At 32.6% G+C, this 14,350-nt stretch overlaps 1 protein-coding gene across 1 annotated transcript in view; it reads left to right on the forward strand.

The window, feature by feature from the left end:
* LOC106880113 (uncharacterized) overlaps window positions 1-14,350 on the forward strand; it is a 191,305-nt gene that overhangs the window by 93,726 nt on the left and 83,229 nt on the right. Inside the window, exon 4 of the mRNA XM_052971017.1 lies at window positions 9,271-9,385. Coding sequence (XP_052826977.1) covers window positions 9,271-9,385 — 115 coding nt within the window. The remainder of the gene's footprint in view (window positions 1-9,270; window positions 9,386-14,350) is intronic.

Below are 14,350 nucleotides of genomic sequence, written 5' to 3' on the forward strand. Positions count from 1 at the left end.
AAAAAAAAAAAAAAAAAAAAACTAATGTTGTGAAAGGAGCATCTGTTTTAATATTATTTTATTTGCTTGCCAATCTACCTATTAACAAAGTAGATAATTAAAACAATTACCTTTGTTTTCTAGATCAGGTAGACTGTTTCTTCATTCTTTGTCTTACGAAAATTTAATTTTGACTTTACATTTTTTTTTTTTTAATGGATCTTGTAGTTCCATTTACTGTTCTATGATTGAACTTCACAACTTCAATGTTTTCAAGTAGACAAGGAAGTAACCTAGTTCTCTGATAATGAGGCAAATCAAAAACTATATTTAGGATACGGGGCTAAAGATGCTTTGAAACTTATATATAACATTTGTGTTTTCTTAATTTGTCAGAATAATGTAAGATTCCACAATTGCAACAGTATTGACAATAATAGAAGTTAGCTCCATTCAAGGAGATAATTTTTTTTTCTTTTTACCGATTGCAACCATTGCACTTTGGATATGATGCAATTTTCTTTTAGGATAGACATGCATTACATTTCTGTTTATTTTTTCCTATACATACTAAGCTTTTGTTTACGCAATTATTTAACAAATTGTTAGAAATAAATGTTCCTTTCCAGCTGAGTATAGAACAGTAAAATAACCATCATATAAGACAAGATGTTGGTCCTGATGACAACTATTTATTAAAAAAATTTTGGCAAAATAACAATAGTATATGCAGGTTCAATTCTTTATGGCACATGGGAATTTTGCCACACATATGGAGGTACGTGGCTTAGTGGTTAAGGTGTTGGACTCTTGATCGTAAGATTGTGGTTTTGATTCCTGGATCTTGAGCAAAACACTTCATTTCATGTTGCTCCAGTCCAGGTGAGGAATATATATGCTATGAAACTGGGAAACCAGCCCTTATGAGTTGGTATGACTTGAAGTTACTTTTTTTTTTTCCTGCATACCACTCAGTCTCTCTTTTACTTAATGTATTTGATGTAGATATTTGTCATTGTCCAACAAAACTTCTGCTAAGGGTAATTATTTGAAGGTTATGTTTCTCAGTTATTCCGAACAATAAAAATCAGTTACTATTAACAGATTTTAATCAATTCTTAAATTTTAATGAATAGAATAATATAAACAAATTTTTATTCTTTATGAGTGTAAATTAAAGAAGAAAAAAAGCTTGTTACTTACTGCCCTATCCTGTGAAGTAATCCATATCCAAACTAAATTATTTTCAGACCCTACTAGTAGGGCATGTGCTCCATCTCGAGTAACACTTATCTGGAATTTGAAAGAGTTTGAGACTTTCCAGAGATTATAGACTAAAGTATCAGTGATTTCCTTTTCTCTTCTCCTAAACTATCCTAGAAGTCATTTGGAGAGTTAATTTATCAACCAAATAGAATTGGTTGAATATGGCTGTGTGGTTAAGACACTTGCTTTGTAGTCTTGTGATTTCAGGTTCAAAACCAGTGTGTCACTTTGGGTAAGTGTCTTTTAATAAAGCCCTGGGCTGATAATGGCTTGTGAGTAAATTTGGTATATGGAAACTGTGGAAGTTCAGTGTGTTTTTTCTTCACACTACTTGATATCAGGCGTTGGTTTATTACAACCCTGTGACTTAGCAGTTCAGTGAAAAATCAACAGAATAAGTACCACTCTTGAAAAAAAAGTTCTGGGGTTTGTTCTATTAAAATCCCTCAAGGGAGTGCCATAATATGGTTGCAGTTAAATGGCTGAAAAAGTAAAAGCAATAATCACTTGCTTGAATTTTATGAGCCTTTCTATCCAGTTTATCATTTTGTAATACTTTTATCCTGAAAATGTGTTAGAGAATTTTGGAAGGAGAAGCACTTTTTCTTACAAAAAAGAATTACAATATTTTTGATTTTATTTCTAGGCTTGTTTGGAGGAAAATCTAACTTTTAGAAATGAAAGGTACTTCAAAATATTGGAAATCATTTTGATGCTTTGAAGTACATGGTTTTCTATAATTCTTTGAGCTTTAAAATCATTTTATATTAAAACATTTTTTCAGTAATATTATTAATCTTGTGATGCATGTTGTCCAGCATGAGAGTAATCTCTTAGCAAGACAAGACTAGGATGGGTTATCAATTCCTTCTTCAGGTAATTTCTCTAATACAATGTTTTGGGGAAAATTGAGAACTCCGTTTCTAATTTCTGTGTGTTAGGGATCAAAAATCATTAGTTTTTTTTTTTTCTTCTCTGTACTGGTGTAGGTTAGGTGAGCCTTATTGAAGGAATATTCTATAGTTGCATGTTCTTTCTGTTACCAATCCTTACCTGCTTTTCAAACCTCTGAGCTATAGAACATTGTTTAAAGATGCTGACATGACATCACTGTTGCCTAAATGATGTCATGTGAACATACATAGATATAAACACTTGCACATTCAAACATATGCATATATAAGATTCCATGGAGTTTCTTCCTATAAAATTCACTCAAGCTTGAGGCTGTAATAGAAAATGTGTTTCCTAAGGTGCAATGCTATGGAATGCTACCTGAAAATGCATACTTACAAAGTGAGCTTCATCACCACATAATATCTCCATCTATTTCTACAAAAACAAGCAAAAATAAAGAAGAAATCTGGTCTTTTTAATAAAAGAAACGGGATGGGAGGGATAATTAGAATCCTCTTTAAAGAGATTTTAATTTTTTATTTTTCTAATTTGACTAATGAAAAATCATACGTCAAAAATTTTAAAATCTGCAAATAGTAACCAATCTTTATTGATAAAATTTATTCAGTTGCTGAAATTCTATCTACCCATCAGCAAAATAGTTTAAAATTTTTATACAGCAATTCAGATAAAATGTTAGATCTGAAACAAATCTTAAGCAGTGATTTATTAAAAAAATAGACATATCACATTTTTAGCTTTATAACTTAATTTTTTAAATGTTTGGATTTTTTTTTTTTTTTTTTTTTTTATGAAGTCAACTTTGTGTTTGAATATCAAGTTTTTCTGGGGGTTTTTTAAAATCACAAACACCAATTAATTTTAGTGAAACTAATTTTAACAGACATCATTGGCATAATTTCTCAACCCTTTATTCTGTTGAAATATTTCACTGAAGCTAAACTTAATCGAATGAGAATGTTATATTAACCTGATCAAAAGAATGTAGTTCTTAGAATTTTAGTTAAGAAATAAGTCTCACTTGCATTAAGGAAGTAGAATACATAATCTGAAAATATTTAACATTTAAAATTTTTTCTTAAGATTCTGAAATCATTTTTGTGTATAATTTAGTGTTTATAGTATTAAAGATGCTAATATTATAGAAATGTTATATAAAAGATGCTTTATTGCTGTGATATTGATTAGTTTAACACTTTCAATGCTCTAATGTTATTAGAGGAAGGTGTGAAATGACAAATGGTTAAGTGTCACATAATTCTATGCCATATTTAATTATACTGGTTTTCATTTTTTGGCTTACCATCCCCAGAGGGATGACAGGCAAGTAATATACATAATGTGTGTATAATTGTGTGTGTGTGTTTGTATTTTCATACACAAAGTAATATACTGAATGTTTATTGGTCAACCACGCTTTATAAATTTGTAGACCTATGCATTTAATTTGAAGAGTAGCAGGACTTGTGACAATTTTTAGGGTCCTGATAGACTCTGTAAGAAAACTTATAAGTAGGTAGTCATTTCTAGGGAGTATAGTTGTGAAGAAGGATTGAACAGTGTTTAGAAATAGGCAGTAAGAGCAAAAGATGTAGATGTAGCAAACAGTCCTGAAAGGAGTTAAATATTTAGCTTAGTATTTCAGGAAAGCAGAAGCCATTGTTGTAGATGTTGAACAGACAGTTGCAACCATTTCTTTGTTCTAGTGATTGTAGCAGGTTAGCAAATAAGAATCATTTTGTGTAGGTAAGCAGGATTGTTCATAAAACCTGAAGCTTAACAAGACAGGTGTCTGTTGGAAATGTTGCCGGGAGATGAATAACAAGCAGACCAAAATGAAACCTTGGCAGAAGTCCATCATGGGAAATACATATTGTATGTGATTAATAGCAGTGAGCCTAAATTAGTATTCTGTCATAAGAGAAATAGCTTTCAGCTTGAAAGTTGTCTGGGGAAAAAATCTTGGTGATTTAATGTTGGAGATTCTGTTAGTTTCACACATTTTTCTTTGTAAGATTATTAATATATCTTGTAAATATTAATGTGGTTTAACATTTTTGGTCAGGTTGGTTGGATTCAGAATTATGTGTAGTTCCATTATTTACTAAGATATAACGGCTTAGGTTATGGTAATGAGTTTACTGCTGTTGTGACACTTTCATTTCTTCAATATACATAAAATAAATTCCAGTAGTAGCATGCATATTAATGATAATCCCTTGGGTGGGGGGAATCCATTTTTCTCAGAAGAAATATAAAGTATTTCATACAATTTAGGTTTTTTTTTTTTCTGTCTTAATCTGAGTCTCTTCTTTGTTTGCAAGACAGAGGTTGCTGGGCTGGGTAATGTGAGCGTAAGGTTTAGATTAGTTTGGTGCAGATGAGTGACTGAGAAAGATTTCTAAAGGTGTGATTGGGAAAGATACAAAATTAGGGAGTCTGATAGATTAGGCACAAAGGTAGTAGGAAGAGATTAGGCACTGAATTTCTAAATAGAGGTAGAATGAGTAAATAGGTTTTAGAGAGTGGGGGATATGTATAAAAAAGAAAATTAAAAAAAAGGAAATATGCAACTGGTTGTTTACAACCAGTGTTACATATTTATATATTTTTATGGTTTTGGGTGGGAAGAGACCCAGTTCTCAAGACCTCAGCAGACCCTCCGAAACTGTTATTGGTGTGGTTGATGATCAATTTTATTAGTTATGAGTTGATGCCTGGTGAGAGTACTGGGAATTCTTGAGAGTTGGCATCTTTATGTGGAAGGACTGGATAAAATAGTAAAAGGTTGGGTTTGAGAAGGGATACAAAATGGGTTGCTCTAGAAAGGGATGAGGAAGGCTTAGGTGAATGTGGTATGCTGTAGTTTAGTGGTTCCCAACCCTTTTATTTAAATGAGTTTTCTCATGGACCCCTTTTAATATGCTTATCTTGTGTGTGTGTGTGTGTGTGTATATATATATATATATATATATATATATATATATATATATATATATATATACATATATATATATATGAAATTTTGAATTTTGTTCACTGACCCCCAGTACTTTGTGGACCCCAGGTTGGAAACCACTACTACAGTTAGTTCTGAGAAGAAATTTGTGGTGTGAGCTAAAGGCTAGAGTTTGTCGGCCAGTGACACTTTGTTAATCATTTGGTTTCCACTTGAATACAACCAAAGATATTTTCATGTATAGCAGCATCACCACCTTTGCAAATGTGAGGATTATTACCTTGTGGGATTCATGTGCTTTTCGCATAGCATCAGCAGCTACTTAGAATGAAAGTATCTTTTTGCTTTAGTCTTTGGAATGCAAGTTTTTGCTCTGATGTGAGTGGAATTACAAAGAGAATCATTGGTGCTTGTGATGCCTTGTATCTGTGGTGATTTGTGGATCTTAATTTTTAACTGTCCATGGTTAGAAAAGCTGAATTTCCTTGATCTGTGATTCTTTGGATTATTATTGTAGGATATGCTGTTATGTCTCCATTAGAAGAGTCTTTATTCCTGGTAGCAGTGTAGGTTTGACAAAGGATATGAATGATGCCTGTGTTTGTAGAAGGTTAAGGAAGAGTGGGGGTGGGGTTATCTATTGGCGTGAGTATTACTATAACCAATTTAAATTGGATCTTCAGTATACAACAGTGGAAACTGAGCAACATAAATTGAACCTTGGGAATACCTAAGTTAATGAAGTGTGGGTCAATGAGTCTCATCTAAATGCATTACAATGATACAATGTTAGAAAGCTTCCAACACAAACTAGTTGGATAGAATCCATAGACAAGTAGTTCAGCCAGTGTTATTGAAGTAGAACTTTTTTTTTTCTCCTTAAAGAATTTAGAGTTACATAACCTATTTAACTTGTTTATTTACTTTTAAACCTTGTCCAGTTATATTGAGCAGTTTATTTCTGGTATTTTAGACGTGTACATTTTTCTACTAGTAATTTTCTAACGAGAAATTCTTTCTCCTTTGTTTTGAACTTGAACTGTAACCAAAATATAAATTTGCAAACATTTTTACATTGCAGGAGGAAACCTGTTTTCCTAATTTTAGCCCATACTGTTTTATTATAGTCTATTATTTTAAGGAATTCTTTAGATAGCAAGCTAACCAGTTTTGTGAGTTTCGCCTTCTAGTTAGCTCAGTAATTTGACTGAGTATCCTCTCGTGAAGATGAGATTTTGGCACATCATGAACTTTTCCCCTAAAAAAAGATCTCCAAATATCACCCCAGGTCCAATATGCAAAGTTGCTTTATTACATGCTTTAACACTAAACTTTTTCCTGAATATGCATTGCTGAAATTGGCTTCATCTAGTACGATTGTGCATCTTTTATGCCATCAAATATGGTAGTTACTAATTATTAGTCTTACATCTTAAATTTTTCTAGGGTTATGCATTTGTTTCTGTTGGATTTTTATATACACTGAATATTAATGTAGATAGGTTGGAAGTATATAAAATTCTTCATTTTTATTCCATTGAGCTTGGACAAATCATTAGTATCTTAGCTGAAGCACATATACAGGATAATAAACATTTAATCTTGCCAATGAATAGGTAGTGTGTATCTCTCTCTCTCTCTCTCTCACACAAACATACACAGGTGACCAAGTATAAGCTAAACAAACAGGTTGATTAAAGAGAAAAACAAACTATAGGGGAAAATGGGTGATGTGATGTTTTTATCTTAAGTAAAATATGGTAATTCTTTGAAGATGAATATAGTATTTGTGCCTTCAATAAATACTAATAGGATTTCAATAAAACATCAAAGAACATTAGGGAAGTAAAGCATGTTTGATGTGCAGTTACATTGATGAAAAGGAATACTGAAGCTTAGTTTTCAGATTCTGTTTAGAAAAGATTTTAGTGTGTGTGCTTGTGTGTAGATATTACTTTCCATTATGGATTGTAATTTTGGGGATTTCTTTTTTTTTTTGTATAATTAATATAATTGGTTATTTAATAGCCTTGTAGTCTTTGTAAGTATTATTCTCAACCATACCATGTCCCAAAATACATTTAAAATAACAGATTTGCTTATCATTAACAGTTGAGGATTCATCATATATGTATACTAGGATTTATTATTAACTTTGAATTCCTTAACAGCCTGTGATACTTTGCAAAATGAACTTTGTCTTTATTGATGATCTCTTAGCATTTTGTGTAAGTAGATGCTGTTTCTAATGAAAAAGTACCTTTGTAATAAATCAGTTTCCTGAAAAGACTATTGATCTGCTTGTCAATTTAAAAATAATTTTGGGTTTTGATTAGTTTCATAATAATTTTATACTTGCTTGATCTAGTGTTACTTCTAAAATATTGATTCTATTGGATTTATAGAGGGACTAAATAGTTATATAGTGTGAAGGTGATTTGACTAAATGGCTGTAGAACATGAAATATTATCACTTATGTTTTCTATGCTGGCATGAGTTGGATGGCTTGACAGGAGCTGGTGAGGCCAAGGGCTGCACCAGGTTCCATAACCTGTTTTGGCTTGGTTTCTACAGCTGGATGCCCTTCCTAATGCCAGCCACTTTACAGTGTGTGCTGGGTGCTTTTTACATGGCACCAGTACAAACATGCAATCACTAAATCTGCTCTCCTCCTTTTCATTACAAAATGTCAAATTAACTGTAGCTTTTCCCATTTTACTTACTCCAAAGAAAAGCAATGTTAATGATCTGTTTTCTGCAGGCTGAAAGTTACCAGGGGCCAAAATTTATTGCAGGCTTCAGCACAGCATGGGAGCAGTGTTTTTCACTGACATGTCAATAATATAAAGCAAATAATTATAAAGCAAATACCTGTATAAGCACTTGTATACATATTTTGTAAGTCTGTAAAAAGGGCTTTGGCCTGAAACTTTGGTGAGAAAACTTAATCCGGCCCGCACATGGAAAATGGTTGCCCATGCCTGCTCTACAGTATATCTATAATAGTAATCCTTTAGTTTGGGTTTAAAAAGAAACTATTATAAGAGGCTGCTATAAAACTAACTAACTAGCAGCTCCATGAGTAGATCTTCTAAGATCATCACTACAATAAACAAGCATTGCATTCAAGAGGAAAATGTTACTTTACACTTCAGGCAGAACTAATTTTGTGAATGGATCCCCTTTGATGTGTTGATAGAAAACAAATCTAGCATACACAATAGAATGGATGACAAAGAAATTTGATGGATACATTAAAAAAATGATTAGAAAAATATCCTGCACTGAAGAGAAGCTGGATACCAGACCACATCATGTGATGAAATATAGAACAAGTCCTTCACACGATTGCCATGAACAGGCATGTGACTATTTAGGTGGCAAATGAGTAAATTAGTTATGGTTCATAGAAATATCAGGGCAAAGCTGGATAACAACACTGAACAAATCTGTAACTTCTGTTCAATAGGTGTATGGCTTGTGGCATATGAAAGAAATTAGTTATGGCTCTTGATATGAAATAGTCCTTAACAGATAGAACTATAGTTAACATAGCAACAACGACTTGACATTTCAAGTTCTAACTCAAGCATCTAGTGGGAGACCACATTACTGATGCCTGGACAACTAATTCTCTCATCAAGAAAATAATAATTATAAGTACTTTGATGTTATTTACTGACTCACCTTGTTTCCAATCTGTACATAAACTCTACTATTTGGGAATGTTACTAATTGTCTAATTTAAGGTTTCTCCAGTTGTGTGTGTGTCTCCCTCTCTCTGTTGTGTGTATATACTCTCTCTCACATACACACGACTGTGTGGTTGAGAAGCTTGGCATCTTGGGCAAATGTCTTCTATGGCACCAGACCAACAAAAAATCTTATAGATTTGGTAGACAGAAACTGAAAGAAGCCCAGTATATATGTTTGTACATGTGAGTTGGTGTCCTGTTGTCTTGACATTGCAAGTAGTGTTCATTATAACTAATTTTCTATAAAACATATGTTCAGCAACAGGAAGCGTGGGTATCTGGCCGTAGAAAATCTCATTCTGTCCAACTTATGCTAGCATGGAGAAATGAACATTTAAAATGACCTTATGTATGTATATGTATTATATGCTTTTTTTCCTTTTCTTCTATAGTACATGAGATGGTCTGGAGTACGAAAGAATGTCCAGCACACAACTCTGGAGAAGGTCTTGGCTTTGGAGAATTCTGTGTATTTGTCAATGAGTTAGAGGAATATTATAAAAAAGGGTAAGCATTATTTTCTTATATCAGATATAGCTACAGGGCAATGTACCATTTACTGATGCAAATTTTGCCCATGAGTACTTCAGAACTTTGATAATTTATTCTTTTGGTTTGATTCAACATTAACCCTTTGCTTCTCCACTGTATCATGTGATATGTCGGACATATTTCCCTGGTATGATATACATTCTCAGTTATTCCTTTCCTTTATTCAGTTACAAGAGTAACTAGAGAACCTATGAAAGGCAAGTTTTATATTACTCAGAACACACGAAGCAAGGAGTAACTAAAATTCTAAAAGTAAGCATGGATATTTAGGGCAAACTTATGAGAGTATTTTGGACAAGTTAAGGGCTAATCTATCTGAACTCACAATTCCTTTTCTATTAGCTACAGAAGGTAGCTTACAAGGCATTAAATTATTTTTCTTTAGTGCTTTCTTTGTGTGCTCATTTGGTGCATGCAAGTGTGTTTGTGAGACAGAAAGATGTATAACCTTTACTCTTCATTTTAGAATAATCATGTACTCTGGAATTGAGTGAACTCTTTTAAACTAGTCATTTGAGTTTTTTGTTTCTCTTTTTTTTTTTTCTTTTTTAATTACTTGATGCTGTTTACTTTAAAATGCTTAGATTCTGGTAATTAATGCTGTCATTACTAATCTAAATTAATGATGAATATAGAGTACGGTGATAATATTAAAGCCTTTTAAGTAGGTTGCAGGGCTTGTTGCTCTTAGTCTGAACCCTTGTCCTACTCATTTCTGTCTGTGCAATAACTTGATGTGGAAAGCACAATTGATCCAGAAGTTGACCATCTCTAACTGCAATGTAAGGGTTTTCCTGAGTTTTAGTCCAATGAATTGCAGAAACAGGGTTTTCCAGGCCTTCCATTTCTATTTCATTTCTTTCTGAATTGCTTCACAATATTTTGTTGATGTTTCTCAGAGCAGCATTTAAAATACTCACTATGCACATGCAAGAGAATGTATAGAAAGTGTTGTGTGTGTATATGTGTGTGTGTCCATTAGCTGTCTCCTACCTGCAAAGATTTTCATTCTAAAGAAATATATAAGGGTTGATGACAGGAAGGGCATCTGCTTCAGACTTCATCCAACCCATGCAAGCATGAAAAAGTGGATGTTAAAATGATGATACTTGACACTTCTCTCAAATTTCTTTGTCATCCATTCTATTGTGTATGCTAGATTTGTTTTTTATCAACACATCAAAGGGGATCCATTCACAAAATTAGTTCTGCCTGAAGTGTAAAGTAACATTTTCCTCTTGAATGCAATGCTTGTTTATTGTAGTGATGATCTTAGAAGATCTACTCATGGAGCTGCTAGTTAGTAGTTTTATAGCATCCTCTTATAATAGTTTCTTTTTAAACCCAAACTAAAGGATTACTATTATAGATATACTGTAGAGCAGGCATGGGCAACCATTTTCCATGTGCGGGCCGGATTAAGTTTTCTCACCAAAGTTTCAGGCCAAAGCCCTTATTACAGACTTACAAAATATGTATACAAGTGCTTATACAAGTATTTGCTTTATAATATAAAAAGGATATTAAAATAAGGGTAAGAAGAAAACAATTTATATAAAAACAAATGTAGTTGAATCAGAAAAATAATTCATTCAAATAAGGAGAAAATTGCTATGAAACATTATTCTAATGGGATATTTGGGGTTGATGTTTCTTCAACATCTCGATGTTTGAAGAAATGCTAGAGGTAGCTACTCTCAAGTTAATTTCAAGATGATTATCAGTTATTCTTGATCTTGCTTTGGATTTAGTAGATTTCATATTTGAGAATAGCCGTTCACATTTATATGTGCTCCCAAAGGGTGACATTTTCTTTTTAGCAAAATCCACGATCAAGGGGAAATTTTCTCTAGGTAGGCTTTTATAAAAAACTCTATTAGTGAATGATCTCCCATTTTAAATCTTCATTCCTTTGGAGTTCAATTAATTCCATCTGTAATTCCTTGGGAACCTGGTTAATATTGATATTAAAAGGTGAAGAAAATATACATTGATTTGTTTCTTGTGATTATCTTGAAATCTATTATTGAATTTTTCATTGATCAATTTTACCTCATCTGCATAAGAAGTACAATCAATTTTGCCATGAATTACCAATGTTGGGAAATGGAATGTATTACAATTTCTGAGCTGTTGTTCCCACAATTGCATTATGTTTTGAAATATTTTGATATGACTGATGAATGAATTGGCCTTCTCCTTCTAATTTCAAATTAAGGTCATTAAGATATGAAATGAAGTCAACAAGAAAAGCAAGATCACATATCCAGCCATCATCACTCAATTCAGACATAGACTTTCTTTTCATTTCCATGAATGTAAAAATTTCACTTCTCAGATCATAAAATAGTTTCAACATTTTTCCTTTGTTCAATCATCGCACCTCACAATAGTACACCATATCTCCATACTCTGCCTCGATATCCTCAAGAAATTCTTTAAACTGGTGGTGGTTCAAAGCTCCAGATTTTATAAAATCTTTACTTGAAACAACCTTGGACATGACCTGTTCAAATTTGAATGACTTGGCACACAAATTCGCCTGGTGAATTATGCAATGAAAAATGGATAAATCTTTTGTGTCTATATTCATAGAAGCCAATTCTGATCTGGTTTTAGAAACTAAGCCTGTTTTACAACCATCGCAGGAGCACCATCTGTTGATAAACCATGAAGGTTTTTGAAATGTAGATTAAATCTGGCCACTAACATTTTCAATTCTTGAAAAATATCCTCTCCAGTGGTGGTGTCTTTCATTCCGCGAAGACCAAGCATTTCTTCTGTGATATTTAAATCTTCATCAATTCCATGTACAAAATCTGCAAGTTGGGCTGTATTTGACACATCAATGCTCTCATCTTTAGCTACGGAAAAATATTTAAAACGCAAAGAAAGTTTTTGCAAGCCTAATTGTGTTGAGAGGACATAACCTTAAAGATCGAAAGGTAGCTACTCACTGACTAGTAGGGCTTATGATGAGTTTCATTTTATTGCTGATGTTTCCTTCTCTTTTCCAGGGAAACATGAGTTTCACTTTCTCTATTTTGATTCTATGCATTTAGTCCTTTCACCTTTCCTAGAATTTTTGCTAAAGTGCATTCCACAAAAGCTTCTTTCATTTTTGCCTATTTACTCGGAGCCAGCTAGACTAGAAAATTAACCACTTCACGGCCATACTGCTACAGGTCTCCATGCGCCAGATCAGGCCCGTGGGCCGTAGGTTGCCCATGCCTGCTGTAGAGTATCTTTCAGTCAGTGGACTGCAGCCATGCTGGTAGACTTCCTTGTAGGGTTTTACTCAAACAGATTGGCCCCAATTCTTACTTTTAAGTCGGGTACTTACACTCTTGGTTTTTATTGCCAAACCAAGTTTTAGGGGTGTAAACAAACCAGCACTGTCAAACAGTGAGTAGGGGACAACACATACACCCACATATTATACAATGGGCTTCCACAGTTTTCATCTATGAAATTCACTCATAAGGTATTAGTCAGCTAAGAGCTATAGTAGGCACTTGTCCTAAGTGCCATGCAGTAGGACTGAATCCTAAACCATGTGGTTAGAAAATAAGCTTAACCACACAGCCATGCCAATAGACAAGTACTATAGAATACCAATGTACTATAATAGCTATAGTAGTTAGGCGACTGGTAGGGTTATTACATCAGTAATTTAATGTTAACTAAAGAGTGTAAAATCTCCTGGTTATACTTAAACTGAAGTAAATATAATGAAGTGCTTTCACTAAGAATGCAAAATACTGTCTTGACTGCAGAACATCAGTTTTAATCTATAGATTCTACCCACAAATAAGAATTAATTACAATAATATATGGGACAAGTACAGTGGAAACTGGTAGTCATTTCAAGTTGATTTGTTTTAATTAAGCATTCATTTCATTACTAAAAATTAACATTAAAATTTTTCTTTCATCTGGCTGTTTCTAATTTCAAAAATGTTAAATCAATCAGGTTAAATTTTATTTTGTACCTGGAAATGTTATTTTTATCATTTCATTTTAACGTAAATTAATTTGCGATTGATCGATCTGTATATTCACTTGAGATGCTCTGTTTAAACAGTTGAAATGCTATGTTTAAACAAATCTAAATTATATACCAATAACTTTGTACTTAGCTGGGTATTTTTTTTCTTTTGAAAGTTTTGTATGCTCAAATATTGCTGCAGTATTTCCCAAATGTCTTCCTTCATTCCACAGAGAAACTAGAATTCTGTGTTTTGAATTAACGTTGAAACCACTTTGTGAATTTGTGGTGGATGTAACGTTACATATACTTTCCTGAGCGTTTTCTGCAAGAAATCAAAGAAAAGTATTTCCCTTGCTTAAGAAACCTAAAGAAAACCTAATCTCAAAAGTGCTTCAACTGGGATGAGATAAAAATGTTTGTGTGTCTGTTTGTTTAAATTCAGTTTCTTATTTACAGTTTGGATTAGTCATTTTTCTTTTTACAAAGAATCTTAAGTATTATCCAGTTTTTCTTCTCCCTTTCTCTTTATATATCTTTTTTTTGTTTTGTTTTGTTCTTTTTACACTCTTCTTGAGACCCATACTATGAAATATTAGCTTTCTATCTTAATATAAACATTTCATCTCGGATGCTTTTGCTATATTGAGCTATTAATCACTATGGCAATAGGATTCGGTTTGTTGGAAAATTTGGTCAATAAAACCAGACATTAGCATTTACATTAGTTTTTCTTTTATTTTTTATGAAGTTAAAGTTTTGTTTTTATTCAGAAAGTAGATGTCACTTAGGACTAAAATATATACATATATTTTAATGTATTTTATATACATTCTTTTGAGTTTTTCTTCATATATGAATATTTGTAACTGTGTGTGTATGTGTATATATATATACATACATATATATATATATATATATATATATATATA

This window comes from Octopus bimaculoides, chromosome 1, assembly GCF_001194135.2.
Source record: "Octopus bimaculoides isolate UCB-OBI-ISO-001 chromosome 1, ASM119413v2, whole genome shotgun sequence".
Taxonomy (NCBI): domain Eukaryota; kingdom Metazoa; phylum Mollusca; class Cephalopoda; order Octopoda; family Octopodidae; genus Octopus; species Octopus bimaculoides.